The sequence below is a fragment of the Anolis sagrei genome, chromosome 2 (assembly GCF_037176765.1).
Source record: "Anolis sagrei isolate rAnoSag1 chromosome 2, rAnoSag1.mat, whole genome shotgun sequence".
NCBI classification, from domain to species: domain Eukaryota; kingdom Metazoa; phylum Chordata; class Lepidosauria; order Squamata; family Dactyloidae; genus Anolis; species Anolis sagrei.
Window position 1 is genome coordinate 28590568 of NC_090022.1, and position 24079 is coordinate 28614646.

General features: G+C 42.5%; 2 protein-coding genes across 3 annotated transcripts in view; one reads left to right on the plus strand and one right to left on the minus strand.

The window, feature by feature from the left end:
- The window catches only part of ARIH2 (ariadne RBR E3 ubiquitin protein ligase 2), a 47167-nt gene extending 43348 nt beyond the window's left edge, over positions 1 to 3819 (minus strand). The window contains exon 1 of one of the 2 annotated variants that reach the window (XM_060766480.2): positions 3627 to 3819. The gene's annotated coding sequence lies outside the window, so the exon portion shown is untranslated. The remainder of the gene's footprint in view (positions 1 to 3626) is intronic. The other variant, XM_060766482.2, reaches the window with a different exon arrangement.
- A 9990-nt stretch (positions 3820 to 13809) lies between these two features.
- SLC25A20 (solute carrier family 25 member 20) overlaps positions 13810 to 24079 on the plus strand; it is a 30611-nt gene continuing 20341 nt past the window's right edge. Inside the window, exon 1 of the mRNA XM_060766479.2 lies at positions 13810 to 14037. Within this exon, the coding sequence (XP_060622462.2) occupies positions 13921 to 14037 (117 nt within the window). The 5' untranslated portion in view covers positions 13810 to 13920. The remainder of the gene's footprint in view (positions 14038 to 24079) is intronic.

Consider the following 24079-nt stretch of genomic DNA (forward strand, 5'->3'; position numbering starts at 1 on the left):
AGTCGTCTTCTGCGAATTCACCTGAGGAAGTAGATTTAGGTTGCATCTAAACTGCAGAATTAATGCTGTTTGATGCCATTTTAGCTGCCATTACTCAATGCTATAGAATTATGGTAGTTGTTTTGTGGTGAGGCACTCAAATTCTTTGGCAACTAAGACTAAAAACATAAAAACTACAACTCTCGGAATTCCATAGCATTGTGCTGTGGCAGTTTAAGTGGTGTCAAACTGCATGAATTCCTCAGGGCTCTTCCAGACAGGCCCTTTGTTCCAGGATCTGATCCCAGGTTTTCTCCTTTAGACTGTATTATATTAGTCCATACTGCCAAATGATCTGGGATAAACAGAAAACCAGGGATCAAAAGGGCCTGTCTGGAAGGAGCCTCATTGATAAGCGATTCCCAAACATTGGTCCTCTGGGTGTTTAGGACCTCAGCTTCCAGAAGCCTGAGCTCCATTGCCCATTAGTTGGGATTTTGGGGAGCCGATGAAAAAAAATAAGAGGGACCAAAGTTTGGGAGTCTGTGATGGTGAAAGAATGCAATTTGGTTCCACTTTAACTGCTGTGGCTCAATGCTTTGAAATCGTAGGAGCTATAGTTTCATAAGATCTTGAGCCTTCTGACAAAAAAGCGTGGGCGCCTCACCAAACTACAACTCCAATGATCCCACAGCATTGAGAATAAAAGTTAAAGTGGGGCCAGACTGCATTCATTCTACACTGCAGTTGCTTTCTGAGAGAACACAATTATCAGCGGAAGCCTTTGTAGACATGTCCCAGGATTACACAGCATTCTATACACTGCAGAAGTAATGGAAGATGTACCCATGCTACAACAGGCCTAGGCAAACTTCTGCCCTCTGCGTGTTTTGGACAGGCTATTAGGAACTGTGGGAGTTGAAGTCCAAAACACCTGGAGGGCTAATGTTTGCCCAGGCCTGTTCTACCATGTAGGCAAGCCTATTATGCTTGTTTGGAGCTTACAGGGTGACTAGCCATGGTCAGGACCCCATAAACTCCAAACAGGCATGCATGCATTTTTAGATGGGTTCTCCATCATACCTGTATTTTAAAGAATTAATAATTATAACATCAACAACAAACAATCTAGGGCTGTTAGGAATTGTAGGAAGTCCAAAGGAGGGCTGAAGTTTGACCATGTCTGTACAGGACATTATATACTCATCTTCCATTTTAATTTAAATGGCAACCAAGTTGCTTCCCTCACCTCCCAGTCCTCTCCTTCTCACCTTTTCTTCAAAAAAAATAATAATGCCAGCATAAAATCCATAGTTTAAAATTGACATTAAAAGTAGGTCATTGTTTTTATTACTACGTAAAACAAGGCCCAGGTGGCTTCCCTCATGTCTCCCAGTCCTTTCCCTTTAGAAAGATCTAAAGACTTGGCTTTTCTGATGTGCCTTTGGAGAGTGACCATATATTCCAGTCCTGTTGTTTCACCTACACTGCTTCCCCCATACTGCACTTTCCCCCACCTTATTGAAAGTCTAAATCCACTGTTCAGTCCCCTTTGAGCTCCTCCCCCACAATTGTACCTTTTCATTGCTATCTCATCCAGTGTTTTATCATTTTATGTCATGCATTTGGCCCGCCCACTGTGTCTGATTTTCCATTATGTTATTTTGTACTGTTTATTTTACTTGATTGGTTTATTTATTTTATTGTGATGTTATTTTGTTGTTTATATTTAATGTTGCTGTAATGTATCGCTGGGCTTGGCCTCATGTAAACTGCCGCGAGTCCCCTTTAGGAAGATGGTGGCAGGGTATAAATAATAATAATTATTATTATTATTATTCCCTCTCATCCATTCTTGTAAAAATGCCAGCTTAAAATCCATGGTTTAAAATTGACATTAAAAGATAGGCCTTTTTTTATTACTATGATTAATGGGTACATTAATGTACTTTCTACTGACGACTCCTATGACATATGGCCTGTATTATGACCTGAATTGTCATTCAATCTGATGTCCTATATTATATTAACTGATCCTGTTAATTTGCTCTGTTTCCATGGTTTTTCCTATGCCTTAATACATTGTCATCTACCTTACTTCCAAGTACTTGGAAGGCGCTGAACAGACTGTGCTCTGGCACCACGAGATGCAGAGCCAACCTTCAGAAATGGGGCTACAAAATGGAATCCTCGACATACGAGTGTGGAAAAGAGCAAACCACTGACCACCTGCTGCAATGCATCCTGAGCCCTGACACATGCACAATGGAGGACCTTCTTGCGGCAACACCAGAGGCACTCCAAGTGGCCAGATACTGGTCAAAGGACATTTAATCAACTACCAAGTTTGCAAAATCTGTGGGTTTTTTAAAAATCTGATTGTTTATTTTGTTCTGTTAGAAATGTGATACAATGGTATGGTTGCCGATGACACGATAAATAAATAAATCTACGTTACTAAATCACTTTATCCTTTAACTAGTTCACGTAGTGGTTTGCCTCCCCCCTCCAAAATTAGTCTGCTGTTATTATTGTTGCTAGCTATTTTTGTTATATTGTTTTATGCTCGTATGCCCTTCACAAACACTAGTATCACCTTTTGCTTATGGCCCAGCATTATTTCCAATTTTAACTCTACATTTGGCCTTCCCACTGTTTTAATTATGTGTTGCTTCTTTAATTTTTGTCGTGTCAGGAGTGACTCCTGTTGTGAGAGAATTGGCCGTCTGCAAGGACGTTGCCCAGGGGACGCCTGGATGATTTGATGTTTTTATCATCTTTGTGGGAAGCTTCTCTCATGTCCCCGCATGAGGAGCTGGAGCTGATAGAGGAAGCTCATCTGCCTCTCCCCGGATTCGAACCTGCGACCTGTCAGTCTTCAGTCCTGCTGGTACAAGGGTTTAACCCACTGCGCCACCGGGGCTTCTTTAATAATGTTGTGTATTTATTATCTATGTTTTTTAATTGCTTGTATCGATGTTTTATTGCTTCTGTTGTTGTGTTGGGCTCGGCCTCATGTATGCCGCACCGAGTCCCTTGGGGAGATGGTAGCGGGGTACAAATAAAGTTAATCAATAATAAATAAATAAATGCTGTTTTATGCTGTTTTAATTGTTATTGCTTTATTTTAATTATATTCTGCCTGGGCTTGGGCCCAATGTAAGCCACCCCGAGTTCCTTCGGGGAGATGGAGGCAGGGTAGAAAAATAAAGTTCTTCTACATCTGTACTGTACAATAAGGGTAGTTTGGCACCTATTTGATTGCTAAGGAACGGTGACTGTTGTAGTTTGGACTCTTGGCACCATCCTCGGGATGGGGAATACAAACTACAGCTCCCAGGACCCCATAGTATTGGGCCTAGACAAGGAAAGGGGTGCCAAGCTGCCTTAATTCGAATGAAAGGATGGGAGAAGCGAAGCACCAGACCTTTGAGCAGGCATGGGCTTAAGCGGCTGAGGGGGGAAAGGAAAGGGCCTGAGGCTGTTAGGAATGGTGGGAGTTGAAGTCCAAAACAGCTGGAGGGCCCAAGTTGGCCCATGCCTGCCCTTGAGGCCCACAACAAGGCAACTACGAGGGGGCCTTGCCTCTCCCTCCGCCCGCCCTCTATGTAAACAAGGCCCGGCTTCTTCCCCTCAGAGACTCTCACCCTCAGAGCGGTTGGGATGAACGCGGCCTCTTCAGCAGCGAGCGAAAGGGAAGACCGAAAGGAGGGAAGAAGGAGAAGAAAGAAAAGGGAGGAAGACCGAATCACCTTCCTGCCGAGGAGACGGGCGCCTCCATCTGTAGCCGGGCCGCTGTGGCCTGCGCACCGGAAGCCGTGGCCTCCAGCGCGGCGTCACTTCCGCCGCCGGGAAGGCCGCTGACGTAGGAGGAGCTGGCAAGGCGAGGAAGGCTGGAACGAACCATTCTTCAGAGCGCTCGGGGAGGGGGGGGGGAGCAGAGATGAAGCGTTCTATGGGCCATATGGAGAGTGAAGAGGGGGAGGACGAGATCTTTCTTCTTGCCTTCCAGATTATCCTCTTAGAATCATAGAATCAAAGAGTTGGAAGAGACCTCATGGGCCATCCAGTCCAACCCCCTGAAAGAAGCAGGAATATTGCATTCAAATCACCCCTGACAGATGGCCATCCAGCCCCTGTTTAAAAGCTTCCAAAGAAGGAGCCTCCACCACACTCCGGGGCAGAGAGTTCCACTGCTGAACGGCTCTCACAGTCAGGAAGTTCTTCCTCATGTTCAGATGGAATCTCCTCTCTTGTAGTTTGAAGCCATTGTTCCGCATTCTAGTCTCCAGGGAAGCAGAAAACAAGCTTGCTCCCTCCTCCCTGTGGCTTCCTCTCACATATTTATACATGGCTATCATATCCCCTCTCAGCCTTCTCTTCTTCAGGCTAAACATGCCCAGCTCCTTTAGCCGCTCCTCATAGGGCTTGTTCTCCAGACCTTTTATCATTTTAGTCACTCTCCTCTGGACACATTCCAGCTTGTCAATATCTCTCTTGAATTGTGGTGCCCAGAATTGGACACAATATTCCAGATGTGGTCTAACCAAAGCAGAATAGAGGGGTAGCATTACTTCCTTAGATCTAGACACTATGCTCCTATTGATGCAGGCCAAAATCCCATTGGCTTTTTTTGCCGCCACATCACATTGTTGGCTCATGTTTAACTTGTTGTCCACGAGGACTCCAAGATCTTTTTCACACGTACTGCTCTTTGTTTCACAGAGATCTGTTTTAAAAACAATCCCCACCATCCATCAAGAAGGCTGATGAGATTCTTTGGAAGATAGTTTTATTAAGATTTCCTGCATTGAGAATGCATCTTTTATACATGGAAAGTGTCCTTCTAGCTATATATGCTTCTAAATACCAAATATTCCCAGATCTCATCTCCACTCTAGGAGCCCCCGGTGGCATAGTGGGTTAAACACCTGTGCCAGCAGGACTGAAGACCGACAGGTCGCAGGTTCAAATCCCAGGACAGCGCGGAGGAGCTCCCTCTATCAGCTCCAGCTCCTCATGCGGGGATATGAGAGAAGCCTCCCACAAGGATGATAAAACATCAAATCACCTGGGCATCCCCTGGGCAACATCCTTGCAGACAGTCAATTCTCTCACACCAGAAGCGACTTGCAGTTTCTCAGGTCGCTCCTGACGATGAAAAAAAAGGCTGACCCGAATATAAGCCAAGGCACCATATTTTACCCCAAAAAACTGGGAAAATGTATTGACTCGAGTATAAGCCGAGGGTAGGAAATGCAGCAGCTACTGGTAAATTTCAAAATAAAAATAGATGCAATACAACTGCATTAATTGAGGCATCAGTAGGTAAAATGTTTTGAATATTTACATAAAACTATAATTTAAAATAACACTATGGAACTCTGATTAAACCATTATTCTAACCTTCAATGTAAATTATTATTATTATTATTATTATCTTTATTTGTACCCCGCTAACATCTCCCGAAGGACTCAGTGCAGCTTACAAAGGCCAAGGCCCTCAGTAAAACAACAACATAACAAATACAACAATAAAACTCATAAGGGATGTGCTTGCATATACTTCCAATAAAAATAGAGTAAAATAACAAATGTAATAATACTAACAATAATAATAGAGTAAAATAATGGAAATGTAATAATAACTACGGTAATAATAGAGTAAAATAAGAAATATAATAAAACAATAGTAAAGTAGAATGATCAATGTAATAACAACAACAATAACAGTACATTTATTATGTATTTCTAACAGGTAAAATAATAAATAACCTTGACTTGAATATAAGCCGAGCGGGACTTTTTCAGCCTAAAAAAAGGGCTGAAAAACTAGGCTTATACTCGAGTACATACAGTATATAATTTCTATATATAATGTTTATTATTATGTACTAGCCGTTCCCTGCCACGCATTGCTGTGGTTCAATCTTTGCATATGTGTTTTGTGTGTGTATATATATATGTGTATATGTATATATGTGGTTTTGCACATGCGTTGTAATGTATTTATTTGTTTTGGCTTTTTAAGTTTCATCCACTGTGTTTTTCAGTGTTTTTATGAGTGATGGTCACTTGTTGGCCTGATAGGTGCATTGTGTCCAAATTTGATGTCAATTCGCACAGTGGTTTTTGAGTTATGTTAACCCCACAAACCAACATTACATTTTACAGCAACGCGTGGCCAACTGGCTGTTAGGAATTGTGGGAGTTGAAGTCCAAAACACCCGGAGGGCCCAAGTTTGTCCATGCCTCCCTATTCTGATGCATCATTTCTGACTGCCCCTCTTGTGCTTATCAGTGACATGGTATGCACATAATAATAATAATTAGCAGAAGTAAAATGAGGCTTAGGAATTGGGGAAGATGTGGTCATCCTCAATCTTGTGTTCAGCTGTGTTCACAAGTGAAACAGACACTGCTCAATCTTGCCACTAGATGGAGGAAAGTTGTTGGTAAGTAATTTTCAGCATTCTTTCCAGTCTGAGCAAATGCAGGGCATTGTTCCATCTGAATTCAGGCAGCAGATTATTTATTTAACAAATAGAGGCAAATAGTGTCATCACTTCTGCATTGTTCTTTTCTCTGACTTCCTCTTACAGATAATATCAAGTGTTCAGCATGCCTTCTAAGGTTGGCTCCACGCTGTAGAATTAATGTAGTTTGATACCACTTCTCCTACCATGGTGGGGGACATGAGCGAAGCCTCCCTGCAGGATCGTAACACATCCGGGCGTCTCCTGGGCAACATCTTTGTAGATGACTGATTCTCCCACATCAGAAGTGACTTATCAATTCAGTAACGGACACGATAAATAAATAATAAATAAGACACCTTCACTCTTTGGTGGGAAAGGCAAAAGACGTTGTAAAATGACAGTTCTCCTGATTTGTAAGTACCAATGCACTTACAGTGGTATTAAACTGCATCAATATCAAAAGTGGACACAGAATTTAATAATCATTATGTGAGGAGGTAATTGTTGAAAATCTGAAACAGATATAAAGTCTTGTCGAAGGCTTTCATGGCCAGAATCACTGGGTTGTTGTAGGTTTTTTCGGGCTATATGGCCATGTTCTAGAGCAGGGATCCACAAACTTTTTAAACAGAGGGCCAGGTCACAGTCTCTCAAACTGTTGGAGGGCCGGATTATAAGTTGTAAAAAGCATGAATGAATTGCTATGCCCACTGCACATATTTTATTTGTAGTGCAAAAACCACTTAAAAACAATACAATAATTACAATGAAGTACAATTTTAACAAATATAAACTTATTAGTATTTTAATGGGAAGTGTGGGCCTGCTTTTGGCTGATGAGATAGGATTGTTGCTGTTGTGTGCTTTCAAGTTGTTTCAGACTTAGGTTGACCCTGAGCGAGGGCCGGGTAAATGACCTTGGAGGGCCGTATCCGGCCCCCGGGCCTTAATTTGAGGACCTCTGTTCTAGAGGCATTCTCTCCTGACGTTTCGCCTGCATCTATGGCAAGCATCCTCAGAGGTAGTGAGGTCTATTGGAACTAGGAAAGTGGGTTTATATATCTGTGGACAAGTCTACATAGACAAGAGGACAAGAGGGATCCTCTCACTTCTTCAGGAGTCTACCGTATACCATGCAACTGTGGACAAGTCTACATAGGGACCACCAAACGCAGCGCCCAAACACGAATCAAGGAACATGAAAGGCACTGCAGACTACTTCAGCCAGAGAAATCAGCCATAGCAGAGCACCTGATGAACCAACCTGGACACAGCATATTATTAGAGAACACAGAAATGCTGGACCACTCTCACAACCACCATGTCAGACTACACGAGAAGCCATTGAAATACACAAGCATGTGGACAATTTCAACAGATAGGAGGAAACCATGAAAATGAACAAAATCTGGTTACCAATATTAAAAAGCTCTAAAATTACAACAGCAAAACAACAGAGGGGAAACAATCAGGCACATCTAATCACCTCTCAACAAAAGATTGTCCCAGGCACTGCCAGGCCATCAAATGCTAATCAAGGTGGTTAGTTGAAACATTCACACCTGCTCCAACAGACATGAGTTCTTTGCCCCACCCTGGTCATTCCACAGATATATAAACCCACTTTCCTACTTCCAACAGACCTCACTACCTCTGAGGATGCTTGCCATAGATGCAGGCGAAACATCAGGAGAAAATGCCTCTAGAACATGGCCATATAACCCGGAAAAACCTACAACCACCCAGTGATTCCGGCCATGAAAGCCTTCAACAATACATAAGACCCTTATTCTTAATTAATCACTGTTTATGTTTAATCATGAGGGGTGGTCAATTTCTCAATAACAATATGATAGCCATGTTTCAGTATCTAAAAGGATGTCACATTGAACAGGGGGCAAGTTTGTTTTCTGTTGCTCTGAAGACCAGGACATGGAGCAATGGATTTAAATTGCAGGAAAAGAGAATCTACCTAAACATTAGGAAGAACTTCCTGATGGTAAGGATTGTTCAATGCTATGGACTCCTGGAAGTTGTAATTTGGTGTCGTGTGAGCACGCACCAGCATTAAAGACCTTGTAAAAGTTAAATTATTCTATATCATTGAGCAGTGATAGTAGTGTCACACTGCATTCAATCTACAGTATAGATGTACTCTAAAACACAACTTTACCATTCTGTTTCACAAATAACTTGGTCTTAACAGGACTCTGGTAATTTTAATAACGATTGCGAAGATCTCAGCAAGATGTAGATGCCAAATATTGTTTTCCAATTCACTAAAATATCCTAGAACACTGGCCTCTTTGCAGCCTATGACTGTATTAAGATCTCTTCGTTTTTGTGAAAAATTTCTGTGGCACTTATCTGTTGAAACGATATGCAAAGCAGCTTGCAAAAGCCACCCTCAGTGCAAACCGCAAGTCATTACTTGGAAAGAAGATAATTTTTTTGACTGCAGGGACATCCTTTTAGGCTGAAACTATATCAGCTGTTTGAAGGAACATTTCCTGGAAATCTACGCAAAGCAGATGGGACCTTGCCCACGCGCAGATGCCTTCTGCTCTCGCCGGCTGCCAATGCAACTGCGATTAGACAAACTGTGGAACAGTAATTGAGAGATCTCACCATTGCTAAGCATGTCTTGTTTTTGAAAGAACACCAGAAAAAGCCTTGTCTCTTAACAAACAGGAGGGGAAGAAATATTTCTGAGTGCTTTTCATTTTCTATTGCCTCATTATAGACACTCCACACATATCTCTGTGTTATTAAAATGCCAAGTCTTTAGGGGTGCATCTTCACTGTAGGTACACCTCTAAATGTGGTTTGCCACCACTTAAAGTGCCATAACTCAATGCAATGGGTTCACAGGATTTGTAGTTTGGTAAGGTACAAGTACTCTTTGGCAGAGAAGGCCAAGCACATTGTAAAACTACAATTCCCATGATTTCATAACATAGGGCCAGGACAGTTAAAGTAGTGTCAAACTGCATTCATTCTATAGCATAGGTCTTACCTTATGGTCTCCAGTTTGAAGTCTAGCATTTTAATTCCTGTTCTTGGCCTATGTTAATGAGATGGGTGTTAGATATTAATCTTGTGTTTCTTATTTTATCTCATTGGCCTTTTCCTGCTCAATTCTAGGTTGAGGTTTTCAGCTCTTACGCAGGCTTATTATATCATTTTGATATTCAAATTGTTTTACATTATTTCCCTGCAAAACAGCCATGCTGTCGTTTATTTAATGCAACAAGAGGGATGGACTAAGATGCTCCTGGGCTAAGACTGTTTAGTAGGGTATTTATTTATTGTGTCAGGGGCAACCAGACAATTGTATTACATTTCTAACAGAACAAAACAAACAAACAGGCAAAACACAACATTTGCAAGCTTGGTAGTTGATTTAGTAGGGTAAGGATGCATCTGTACTGTGGAATGAATGCGTTTGACGCTGCTTTAACTGGCATGACTCAATGCTATCGAATTTGATTTGTAGCTTGGTGAGGAACCAGGATTCTTTGTTGTTGTTGTTCATTCGTTCAGTCGTCTCCGACTCTTCGTGACCTCATGGACCAGCCCACGCCAGAGCTCCCTGTCGGCCGTTACCACCCCCAGCTCCCTCAAGGTCAGTCCAGTCACTTCAAGGATGCCATCCATCCATCTTGCCCTTGGTCGGCCTCTCTTCCTTTTGCCTTCCACTTTCCCCAGCATAATTGTCTTCTCTAGGCTTTCCTGTCTCCTCATGATGTGACCAAAGTACTTCAACTTTGTCTCTAGTATCCTTCCCTCCAGTGAGCAGTCGGGCTTTATTTCCTGGAGGATGGACTGGTTGGATCTTCTCGCAGTCCAAGGCACTCTCAGAACTTTCCTCCAACACCACAACTCAAAAGCATCGATCTTCCTTCGCTCAGCCTTCCCTAAGGTCCAGCTCTCACATCCGTAGGTTACTACAGGGAATACCATGGCTTTGACTAGGCGGATCTTTGTTGCCAGTCTGATGTCTCTACTCTTTACTATTTTATCGAGATTGGACATTGCTCTCCTCCCAAGAAGTAAGCGTCTTCTGATTTCCTGGCCACAGTCTGCATCTGCAGTAATCTTTGCACCTAGAAATACAAAGTCTGTCACGGCCTCCACGGTTTCTCCCTCTATTTTCCAGTTGTCAATCATTCTTGTTGCCATAATCTTGGTTTTTTTGACGTTTAGCTGCAACCCGGCTTTTGCGCTTTCTTCTTTCACCTTGATTAGAAGGCTCCTCAGCTCCTCCTTGCTTTTGGCCATCAGAGTGGTGTCATCTGCATATCTGAGGTTGTTAATGTTTCTTCCAGCAATTTTTACCCCAGCTTTGCATTCATCCAGCCCCCCACATCGCACGATGTGTTCTGCATACAAGTTAAAAAGGTTGGGTGAGAGTATGCAGCCTTGCCGTACACCTTTCCCAATCTTGAACCAGTCTGTTGTTCCGTGGTCAGTTCTGACTGTTGCTACTTGGTCCTTGTACAGATTCCTCAGGAGAGAGACAAGGTGGCTTGGGATGCCCATCCCAGTAAGAACTTGCCACAATTTATTATGATCCACACAGTCAAAGGCTTTAGAATAGTCAATGAAGCAGAAGTAGATGTTTTTCTGAAACTCCTTGCCTTTCTCCATTATCCAGCGGATATTGGCAATTTGGTTTCTCGTTCCTCTGCCTTTTCTAAACCCAGCTTGAACATCTGGCAACTCTCGCTCCATGTATTGCTGGTCTTCCTTGCAGGATCTTGAGCATTACCTTACTGGCATGAGAAATAAGGGCCACTGTACGGAAGTTTGAGCAGTCTTTCGCATTTCCCTTTTTTGGTATGGGGATATAAGTTGATTTTTTCCAGTCTGATGGCCATTCTTGTGTTTTCCATATTTGCTGGCATATGGCATGCATCACCTTGACAGCATCATCTTTTAAGATTTTAAACAGTTCAGCTGGGATCCCGTCGTCTCCTGCTGCCTTGTTGTTAGCAATGCTTCTTAAGGCCCATTCAACCTCACTCCTCAGGATGTCTGGTTCTAATTCATTCACCACACCGTCAAAACTTTGTTAGGAAAGGCTAAAGACCTCATACAATCATAGAATCATCATAGAGTTGGAAGAGACCTCATGGGCCATCCAGTCCAACTTCCTGCCAAGAAGCAGGAAAATTGCATTCAAAAGCACCCCCGACAGATAGCCATCCACCCTCTGTTTAAAAGCTTCCAAAGAAGGAGCCTCCACCATACTCTGGAGCAGAGAGTTCCACTGCTGAACGGCTCTCACAGTCAGGAAGTTCTTCCTAATGTTTATGAAACAGCAACTCCTGTGATTCCATTTGATGTATCCGTGGCAGTTAAAGTGGTGCCAAATTGCATTCACTCTACAGAGTAAATGCATCCTAAGTTTACTAGCCAGATGTTTACTGTTGACAAGCAAAACTTGGGCTCAGCAGCTATCCCATCTTGTATATGTATGTGTGTTTAATCTTTAAAGAGAATTTTACAATAACAATTCAAACAATGCAATAACTCCCAAACTTTGGCCCACTATATGCTTTAAGCTTCGACTCCCAGAATCTTTATGCTTGCTACTGTTTCTGGGAGATGCAATTTGACAATCTCTGCAAAACCAAATGTTGAGAACCAGGGAAAGAGCAGATGTCTTCAAACAGAAGACTGGCTTTTGTAATATAGGACATAAGGCCGCCCTCCTTTGAATTATACATTTGTGTCTGCAAACCACCAACAAAGAAGCAAAAGAAACTATTCTACTAAGGTAAGGATTACCAGAGTGAAAACAAGAGGGATCTTGTATCTTGTGTAGAGGAACAGTTGCTTGTTACCTGTTCGTACATGCTTCACCTAAGAGAAAGCCAGCAGGATTCTTAACAAAAGAAAAAAGCAAATATAAGTCGTAATCACATAAGAGATTTGTTAAGCAATTGTATTGGGGTAGGTCCATGATTCATCTTTATTTTATCTTTAACTAGCTTGGGTACCCGGCATTGCCCAGGTTATTTGAAAAAGTAAATGTTTAATTGTACAAAATGCATGTTTGTGGGTAAAATGCAACTCACATCATGCCAGGTTAACTTCAAAAAACACAAGTACTTAAAGTTTGTTGGGCAAGTTCGCTCTAGGTGCATCACTGGTTGGGTTCAGTGTGCTCTCTAGCTGTGGGGGAAACAACAACTCCCACTATGGTGAGTCAGTCTCCTCAAACCTCTCCAGTAGGTTCTGTGTGCCAAGTTTGGTCCAGGTTCATCATCAGTGGAGGTCACAGTTTCTCTGTTGTGGGTGAACTACAACTCCCAGAAAGGAAGGTCAGTTCCCTCCAAAACCCTCCAGAAATCAAATTTCGGCATATCAGGTCCATGTGCCAAGTTTGGTCCAGATCCATCGGTGTTTAGGTTCACAGTGTTGTCCTGATGCTGGGTGAACTACAACTCTCCCAAATCAAGGTGAACTTACTTCAGCTTTAGACTGCTACCATTGTATGTCATTTTGAAATTTCAGCTTTCAGTTCATATGAAAACTGTGTGTGCACAATTCTGTCTGTCTGTCTTTGTATATCTGCCATTTTTTGACTAATCTGACATTGCATTTAAAGGGGAATGCTAGTTCACAAACCCTAATACCATAATGAATATCTTATTATTTAAGAAAAGTAAATAATGCCTGGCTACTCACTGGCTATTAGAGGCAAAGATGAAGTACTTTGGCCACATAATGAGAAGGTAGGACCTCTCTACCTCTGAGGATGCTTGCCATAGATGCAGGCGAAACGTCAGGAGAGAATGCCTCTAGAACATGGCCATATAGCCCGAAAAAACCTACAACAAACCAATCTCTGAGGATGCCTGCCATAGATGTGGGCGAAACGTCAGGAGAGAATGCTTCTGGAACATGGCCATACAGCCCGGAAAACTCACAGCAAGACAGAGAATAAATAGATATATTCCAACTGAGATTCAGAAGCCAGGGGGAAGGGAAGGGATTTCCTCAGTCTATTCTAAAACTGACTAAGTGTTCCTCACTGAGGACTACAGACTTGAACAGTGTGGGGTTGACTTCCAGGTGTTTTGGACTTCAACTCCCACCATTCCTAACAGCCTCAGGTCCTTTCCTTTTCCCCCTGAGGGGGAAAAAGGAAAGGGCCTGAGGCTGTTAGGAATGGTGGGAGTTGAAGTCCAAAACACCTGGAGTGCCCAAGTTTGCCCTATGCCTACTCAACATGTGGATGCACCCTTTATCGTTATGCGCGCTCGCTCTCTCCTTTTCCTATCTCTGCGGGCACCCTCCTCCACTAGAAGCGGAAGAAACCCGAGTGGCCGCTCCAGCCGCCTCGGAGGTCTAGCTCTATGCCCCTGTGCCTTGAGTCCTGGAAAAGGAGGGTAAAGGTCGCTCCGAGTGGCCACACAGCGAGGAGGAGGAGGAGGCAGCAGCAGCAGCAGCCATGGCGGAGAAAGCCAAGCCCGCCCAGGCGCCCGTCAGCCCCGTGAAGAACTTCTTCGCCGGGGGCTTCGGGGGCGTCTGCTTGGTTTTCGTGGGGCACCCGCTGGACACCATCAAGGTGAGCTTTGAGGAAGACCTCTGGGGAGAAAGACTACAAACCCCAGCATGCCTTGCGCGGCCAGGTTCAGAAAGCGACGGGTAGAGAAGAGGTCCAAACAAGTACCCCTTTTGACTGTTTCCAAAGGGCTTTTGAATGAGAAGCGAACGTGGATCTGTCTCTGAATACAATAACTCTGGGTGCCTTTCCACTGTTGAATGAATACAGTTCGACCCCCTACTTTAACTTCTATGGCTCATTTCTGTGGGATCATGGGAGTTGTAGTTTGTTGTGGCTCCAGCACTTTGGCTAAAGTAGGCTAAGGAGACATTGTGAAAGTACACCTCCCAGGTTTCCATAGCACTCAGGGCCCTTCCACACAGCCCTATATCCCAGAATATCAAGGCAGAATAACCCACAATATCTACTTTGAACTGGAATATATGGCAGTGTGGACACAGATAATCCAGGGCCCTTCCACACAGCCCTATATCCCAGAATATCAAGGCAGAAAATCCTACATTATCTGAGTGTGGACTCAAATAACCCACTTCCAAGCAGATATTGTGGGTTAATTGGCCTTGATATTCTGGGTTATATGGCTGTGTGGAAGGGCCTGAGTCCACACTGGCATATATTCCAATTCAAAGCAAATAATATGGAATTTTATTCAGCTGTGTGGCAGAAAGTATTTTATTTATCATGTCAGGAGTGAACCCAAACAGTTGTATGCATTTAAAACAAACAAACAAAACACAAAATTTGCAGACTTGGTATTCTATTAAATGTCCTTTGACCAATAGTTGGCACTTGGAGTGCCTCTGGTGTTGCTGCAAGAAGGTCCTCCATTGTGCATGTGGCAGGGCTCAGGGTGCATTGCAGCAGGTGGTCAGTGGTTTGCTCCTCTCCACACTCGCATGTCGGGGATTCCACTTTGTAGCCCCATTTCTGAAGGTTGGCTCTGCATCTCGTGGTGCCAGAATGCAGTCTGTTCAGCTCCTTCCAAGTTGCCCAGTCCTCTGTGTGCCCAGGGGGGAGTCTCTCATTTGGTATCAGCCATTGGTTGAGGTTCTGGGTTTGAGCCTGCCACTTTTGGACTCTCGCTTGCTGAGGTGTTCCACCAAGTGTCTCTGTAGATCTTAGAAAACTATTTATAGATTTAAGTCGACGTGCTGGCTGATACCCAAACAGAGGATGAGCTGGAGATGTCTCTGCCTTGGTCTTTTCACTATTGGCTGCTACTTCCCCTGCGGATGTCAGGTAGTGCAATACCGGCTAAGCAGTGTAATTTCTCCAGTGGTGTAGGGCGCAGACACCCCGTGATAATGCAGCATGTCTCATTAAGAGCCACATCCACTGTTTTAGTGTGGTGAGATGTGTTCCACACTGGGCATGCATACTCAGCAGCAGAGTAGCATAGCTCAAGGGTGGATGTCTTCACTGTATCTGGTTGTGATCCCCAGGTTGGCTGAGAGGGGACATCATAGCCATGTATAAATATGTGAGAGAAAGTCATAGGGAGGAGGGAGGAAGCTTGTTTTCTGCTGCCCTGGAGACTAGGATGCGGAACAATGGCTTCAAACTACAAGAGAGGAGATTCCATCTGAACATGAGGAAGAACTTCCTAACTGTGAGAGCCATTCAGCAGTGGAACTCTCTGCCCCAGAGTGTGGTGGAGGCTCCTTTGGAAGCTTTTAAACAGAGGCTGGATGGCCATCTGTCAGGAGTGCTTTGAATTTGATTTTCCTGTTTCTTGGCAGGGGTTTGGAATGGATGGCCCATGAGGTCTTTGGCCTTCTCTGCCAAAGAAGGAAGGCACCTCACCAAACTACAAATCCCAGGATCCCATAAGAGCTATGGTAGTTAAAGTGGTGTCAAAATTCGTTAATTCTACATTGAGGTCTGTCGTTGATAGGGTCTCCATAAGCGAAAGTAGACTTGATAGCAATTAACAGCAGTAACAACAAATGGACATCAAGTTCTACATATTTGAAATGAACCTCTAATGTGTTGCTGTGAGTTTTCCGGGCTGTTTATGGCCATGTTCCAGAAGGATTTGGAACATGGAGAGAATGCTTCTGGAACATGGCCATACAGCCCAGAAAACTCATAGCAACCCTATGATTTTGGTCATGAAAGCCTTTGTCAACATATTAAACCTCTAATGACTATCTTGGCCACAAGCTTTCTTCTGTATTTGTCCTCACTGTAAGCAATGTGGCTTATATAGGATGAGTGATACCAGTCCAGCAACATCTGCAAAGTCAAAGTTGCTCAACCCTGATACACATCTTTATTCACAAAGTAGAAGAAATGGATTGCTCATATTTAGGCAGGGAAGCAAGCTTCTCTTTACATGCATCTCTACACCCATTGTCTTCTCAGAAGTAAAGTGAAAGTTAGTACAGTAGATGGCTTATAATTTACTTGGCAGCTGTGACAGTCTGGATGAGGATGACCAAATTGAAATTGAATCCAGACAAGACAGAGGTCCTCTTGGTCAATTGCAAGGTCGAACAACCTGTGCTGGATGGAGTCACACTCCCCCTGTAGACACAGATTTGCAGCTTGGGAATGATCCTAGACTCATTGCTGAGCCTGGAACCCCAGGTCTTGGGGTAGCTAGGGGAGCTTTTGCAGAATTAAAACTTGTGCACCAGTTGCGCCTGTACCTTAGGAAGTCAGACTTGGCCATAGTGGTCCACACTCTCGCTACATCCCAAATAGATTACTGCAACACACTCTACATGGGGTCGCCTTTGAAGACTGTTCGGAAGCTCCAACTAGTCCAATGGACAGCAGTCAGGTTGCTCACCAGAGCAGCATACAGAGAGCATACAACCTTCTGCTACACCAGCTCTGCTAGTTGCCAATCTGCTACGGAGCACAATTCAAATTGCTGGCTTTAGCCTATAAAGCCCTGAACGGTTCTGGCCCATCTTACCTGTCTGAACGCATCTCCCTCTATGAACCATCGCAAAGTCTAAGATCAACGGAAGAGGCCCTGCTCTCAGTCCCACTATCCTCACAAACGCAACTGGTGGAGATGAGAGACAGGGCCTTCTCAGTGGTGGCCCCTCGCCTGTGGAACTCTCTACCCTAGGGGTCCTCAAACTTTTTAAACAGAGGGCCAGGTCACAGTCCCTCAAAAGGTTGGAGGGCCAGATTATAATTTGAAAAAAAATTGAATGAATTCCCATGCACACTGCACATATTTTATTTGTAGTGGAAAAAAAACACTTAAAACAATATAATAATTAAAATGAAGAACAATTTTAACAAGTATAAACTTATTAGTATTTCAATGGGCAGTGTGGACCTGCTTTTGGCTGATGAGATAGGATTGTTGTTGTTGTTGTTGTTGTCGTCATCGTGTGCTTTCAAGTCATTTCAGACAGGTTGACCCTGAGTGAGGGCCGGATAAATGACCTTGGAGGTCTGCATCCGACCCGCAGGCCATAGTTTGAGGACCCCTGCTTTACCTAGTGACATTAGATTGCCCCCCCCCCCCCCCTCTTGTCCTTTAGAATGAAACTCAAAACCAGGTTATGGGACCAAGTGTTCAAACAGTAGAGGCATCAATTTAGAATGAAACCCAGTTTGTGTGAATGACAACGGACTGATCTGGACTATGATTTCAAACCTGCGTGATTTAAACAATGTTTTAACAATTTTAAAGCATTAACGAATTGTTTTAATTGCTTTTATCATTTATTACTGTTGTTGACATTGAATGAATGCCTGTTGTGAAGCTGCCCTGAGTCCCCGTCCGGGGGTGAGAAGGACAAGATACAAAGATGCGAAATAAATTTACAAATAAATAAATAATGTGAATAAACCCAAGTTTTAAATAAAAAACCCGGATTACCCAGCACTCTTAGTTTTGTGCTGGTATCTCATCCTTCTCTCATCCTTATCAGTGCCTTACATACTAAGTGCAACAAGTAGATCAGGGATGGGGACGACTACATGATAACTGCAATGCTCATAAAACTATGGATGCATTTAGGCTTCGGCTTGATGCCACTTTAACTGACAGGGCTCAATGTTATGGAGTTGTAGTTTTACAAGGCCTTTAGCCTTCTCTGCCATAGAGTGCTGGTGACCTACCAAACTACCAATCACAGAATTCCATAGCATTGAGTCGTGACTAAAAGTGGGGTCAAATTGCATTCATTCTACAGTGTACTGTAAATGCAGGGTTCTGAAGACAGATCATGACATTTTGGAACCCCCAAAAATCTTTAGCCTTAATGAATCATAGAGTTGGAAGAGACCCCAAGGGCCATCAAACCCAATTCTGCCATGCAGGAACATAGAATCAAAGCACCCCCCCCCCCTTTTGTTGTTGTTGTGAGAAACTGCAAGTCGCTTCTGGTGTGAGAGAATTGGCCATCTGCAAGGACGTTACCCAGGGGACGCCTGGATGTTTTCATGTTTTATCATCCTTGTGGGAGGTTTCTCTCATGTCCCTGCATGAGGAGCTGGAGCTGATAGAGGGAGCTCATCCGCACTCTCCCCGGATTCGAACCTGTGACCTGTTGGTCTTCAGTCCTGCCAGCACAGGGGTTTAACCCACTGTGCACCCCTGATAGATGGCCATCCAGCTTCTGGCTGATTTTATGCAGAGATGGATGGCCATTTGTCAGGGTTGCTATGATTCTATGTTCCTGCATAATAAACTGTTTTCTCAGTTTTTTTGTTGTCATTTAAAAAAATTATGATTTGTTGCCATTATTTTCTGGATTTCCTTTTATTTTTCTGCAAATTCCAAGCCTTGCAACATGAGGCTGTATTATTTCCTTTCCATCTCAATGCTTTCTATGAGCTTTGGTGACTTAGCTTATTGAAGCAACTGGCAAAATTTCCTTTGAGCGAGATATTATTATTATTTGATACACAACAAAGATTAGTACACAGCAAACAAGATCACTGTGCTGGCTGATGTATTGGATCACATGTCAGACACTTCCCAGGTGTCTAGGACTGTGTGATGTATCCCAGGTGTCTAGGACTGATCCAAGTAAGATAGCCTTTTGCAGCTGGCAGATGGTAATTTTGTCAGCGGCAATTGTTTTCAAGTGCATGCCAAGATCTTTAGGCACTGCACCCAGTGTGCCAGTCACCACTGGGACCACCTTTACTGGCTTGTGCCGGAGTCTTTGCAGTTCGATCTTTAAATCCTCGTATTGTGTCAGCTTTTTCAGTTGCTTTTCGTCAATTCTATTATTATTATTATTATTATTATTATTATTATTACAGTATATTCTGGCGTATAAGACTACTTTTTAACCCAAGAAAATCTTCTCAAAAGTCAGGGGTCGTCTTATACGCGGGTGTAGTTTTATGCATGGGAGTCGTCTTAACTCTATATTTTAACTGGAAAATTTGGGGGTCGTCTTATATGCCCAGTCGTCTTATATGCCGGAATATACGGTATTAATCTTTTTCTCTCCACAAGGAGACCCAAAGCGTCTAATTCTCCCTGTCGTTTTGATTGTCTTAATAAGAGTGTTGCAATGGAGCTTTCGAGTAATATGGGGTGGCTCCTAGAACATCTGGGGAAATTGTTTTGTAGCACAGGTCCTATCTGCTTGATTTATTTTTCCCACCATGCAAGATGAACAGGATAAACCTGTTGACTGAAATGTGTTAGCCTTAGGGGAAAGGAAGGACAGAAAGGCAAAGAGATGTGCTGCCAATCTCTTGATAAGTATGTGTAAATTCTACAGAAGAGGACAATTTGGTATAGATCCCATTTGATCGTGGAAGCTAAGCAGGTTTAGCCCTGGATAGTACTTGGATGGGAGACCAGTAAAACAAGAGGAAGGAAATGGCAAAACAACCTCTGAATATCCCTTGCTTAAGAAAACATTATGAAATTATTGGGATTGCCATAAGACCACAGGCAAATTGAAGGCACATACCGTACTTACAGAGGCTGGATCTACACTGCTATATAATTCAGTTCTGAATCTAGATTATCTGCTGTGAACTGGATTATATGTGTCTATACTGCCATATAATCCAGTTCAAATCAGATAAAGTGGTTTGAGGGACTGGATTATATGGCAGTGTAGAGGGGACCAGGGATTTCACTATCTGAGTTTTGAAACTCTCTTGTTCTTTTTAAAAATCAGGATTCTGGTTTTTTGAATTGTTTAGGATTGTTTGAAAATTGGAAATGGCTTTATGACCTGTGATTATGTGATCTGTTCTATGTGGTTATGTAATTTTAATTAATATCACTGCTTAATTGTTATGTAATGGATTTTATATTACTGTTTTATATTGTTGTTTTGATACTGTTGGCATTGAATTGTTGCCTGTGTTAGCTGCCCTGAGTCCTCCCTTGGGGGTGAGAAGGGCGGGGTAGAAATGGTCTAAATAAATAAATAAATAAATAAATGCATAGCTTTTGAATGTATACAGTTCAGGTTGGGTGAGATCTCTACAGGTAGAGGAAGGAGATGGCCCTGGTCAAACACCCATTCAGCTATGACAATTAATTCTCCAGAAATTATCTATTTTTGTTTGCAGCCATTCTTCCTTATCCGCTGCATATGAACAGCTGATCCATGTTCTGCCACTTCATACAACCTTCTGTGAAAGCCTTTTACATGGCTTTCCAGTACACCTTTTACTTGGAACTGAATAAGCTCGAAGTTGTTATTTTTCCTGATAGACTTTGATCTTTGCCCTTATTGGTTGTGTCTGTTAATAATTAGGAAGGTGATGGTAGCATTCTCTTCTCAAGGGCCAGATGTTAAGAGATCTTTGATCATACTATGTAAAAACTATGTGCATTTATGGCAGTGGTTTCCAAACTGTTTTGATCTTGGATCCCTTCAGAAGACATCTATTTTCCATGGAACTTTAAGTCGATTGCGGATTTGTTTGGTCAAAATATCATAGAAACTTAAGACTTAGAAGGGGCTCCCAAAGGCTATCCTATACAATCCCCTTCTGCCACCCAGGAAAACACTCTCAACAGATGGTCATCCAGTCTGTGCTTTAAAACATCCAGAGAAGGAGACTTCACCACACTCTAATATATTATGGATCAATTATTGAAGCTAATTCAAATACTTCTTCCAGTTTCTTCTATTATATCTTAATATTTGTGCCCAGCAGTAGTCTGATCTGGATTTTTCCACTGTATTAAAGGGCATTCTTACTAAATTTGCAGATGACACAAATTAGGAAGGGTAGGTAATACTGTGGTCAGGATCAGAACTCAACATTTAAAATTATATATATTAGTGTTTCTCAACCTTTCCAATGCCATGACTCCTTTATACAGATTGTCATGTTGTGGTAACTCCCAACCATAAAATCATTTTCGTTGCTACTTCATGACTGTAATTTTGCTCGTAATGTAAATATCTTATATGCCAGCTGTATTTTCATTTGGTGGACCAAATTGGCATAAATACCTGATATGCCCAAATTTGAATACTGGAGGGGGGATTGATTTTGTTATTTGTGAGTTGTGATTGCTGGGATTTATGGTTAACCTAAAATCAAAGAGCATTCCGAACTCCACCAACAATGGAATTGAACCAACCTTGGCACACAAAACTCCCATGAACAAAAGAAAATACTGGAAGGCTTTGGTTGGCATTGACCTTGAGTTTTGGAGTTGTAGTTCATCTACATCCAGAGAGCACTGTGCACTCAAACAATGATGGATCTGGACCAGACTTGGCAAGAATACTCAATATGCCAAATTGTGAACATTGGTGGAGTTTGGGGGAAATACACCTTGTCATTTGGGAGATGTAGTTGCTGGGATTTATTGTTCATCTACAATCAAAGAGCATTCTGAACCCCACAAACCCCCATGATGAACAGAAAATACTGTTTTCTGGTGGTCTCTGGCGATCCCTCTGACACCCCCTTGTGACCCCCAGGGGTCCTGACCCTCAGGTTGAGAAACGCTGATATATATTAATAGACATGATGCAGGCACATTACATCAACACAAGTCTCTCACCCCAACCCACCTTTCCTCATAACGTAAAGTATCCTAACTAAGGACATCAATATAAATAAGATTTCCTTCCTGCTTGAGTGTACCATGCATTACAGGATCAGAATTCAAAATGACTTTCAACAGATTAAAGATCTGACACAAAACGAATAACATGCATTTCAACATAGAAAAATGTAAGGTATTAAAATTAGGCAATAAAATTGAAATGTACTTGGCTTGGAACTAGTACATGTGAAAGAGATTTAGGAGTCTTATTAAACTACAAACTGAATATGAGTCACAGGTGTGATTCAGCCAAAAAAAAAAGTCAATACGAATTTACGCAACACCAGTAGGAGCATCTAAATCAGTGGTTCTCAACCTTTGAGTCCCCAAATGTTTTGGCCTATAACTCCCAGAAATCTCAGCCAGTTTACCAGCTGTTAGGATTTCTGGAAGTTGAAGGCCAAAACATCTGGGGATCCACAGGTTGAGAGCAACTGGTCTAGATCAAGTCATAGTCTCACTCTGTCCTGTTTCGGTCAAACCTCATCTGGAATCACAATGTGTCCAGTTCTGGGCATCACCAAGAGGGATATTGATAAGCTGTGACATATCCAAAGAAAGGCAACCAAAATGATCAAAGGTTTGAAAGCCCAGCCCTACAAGGGATGGCTTAAAGAGCTTGGTATGTTTAGCTTGGAGATGAAAAAGTTAATATAGATCATGATAGCCATGTTTAAAAAATTGAGGAGGGAACAAGCTTGATTGATGTTCTGTTGCTCTAGAAATTGAGTAACGGAGCAATGGATTGAAATTGCTGGAAAAGAGATTGGAGGAACTTCCTGATGGTAAGAGCTGTTGACTGAAAATCTTGAAACCATGGCCCTAAATAGCTTCTTAGGAAACTGGAATGTTTAGCCTGGAGATGAGAATGTTAATATTAATATATAACATACTATAAATATTTGAAAGGTTCAGTAAGTTTGTTTTCTGGTGCTCCGAAACTTAGGACACAGAGAAATGAATTCAAACTGAAGGCAAAGTGATTCTAACATTTGGAAGAATTTCCTGATAGTAAAAGTTGTTTGACCGTAGAATAGGTTGCCTGGGAATGTGATGGTGTCTCTTTCTCTGAAGCTGGATGGTCATCTGTCAGGAGTGATTTAATTGTGCATTCCTGGATGGCAGAACTGGACTGGATGATCCTTACAGTCAGTCTCCTTTAGTTCTGTTATTCTAATATGCTCAATTATCCCTTTTGATGATAATCCCCTCCTCAAGAAGACAAGTCTTGGCGTGGATATTGAAATATCTCAAGATAACTATTTTGGAATAATCATCACAAAATTGGACTGCTTCATCTACTCAGGTAGAAACAACGTTGAAACTCAGAATGGTTTGTACATCAGTAGAGTTTTTAATTTGTCCAGATGACCCAACATGAGATGAAAACACTTGAATTTGGCCATTGACTAGGCAGAAAGCCTATCGAGAAAGATGGTATACCAAGAAAACACTGTAACACCTACTAGACCATCAAAAATCAACTTCTGTTAGGTCATCCACTCAAATTTCAGTAAGATAGGCCAAACTGGTTGCCAGATCCAATATTACATTCAGCCTGGGGCTTTAATCTCATACTAGATTCTCTAATAAATCCTGCCAGCAATTTCTAGGCTCATCTGGAGAAAGAAAGGCAATTTGATTGTAAGTTGGAGATGGACAATTTATGGCTCTTCAGATGTTGCAGAACTGCCATTTCCATCAGCTGTAGCTAGCTTTGTTAGTGGGGAGGGATCATGGGAATTGCAGTTTGAGTATGTCTAAAGCAGTTGGAGGTCGGGATGGGGGTCACGAGAAGGAGTCAGCCAAAGACCATCAGAAGTTTGGCCGAATTCTATCTTTGGTGACGTTCAGAATGCCCTTTGATTATTGGTGAACTATAAATACCAGCAACTACAACTCACAAATGTCAAGGTCTATTTTTCCAAACTCCAGATTTGAGCATATTAAGTATCCGTGGTAAGTTTGGTCTAGATCCATCATCGTTTGAGTGCTCTCTTGATATAGGTGAACTACAACTCC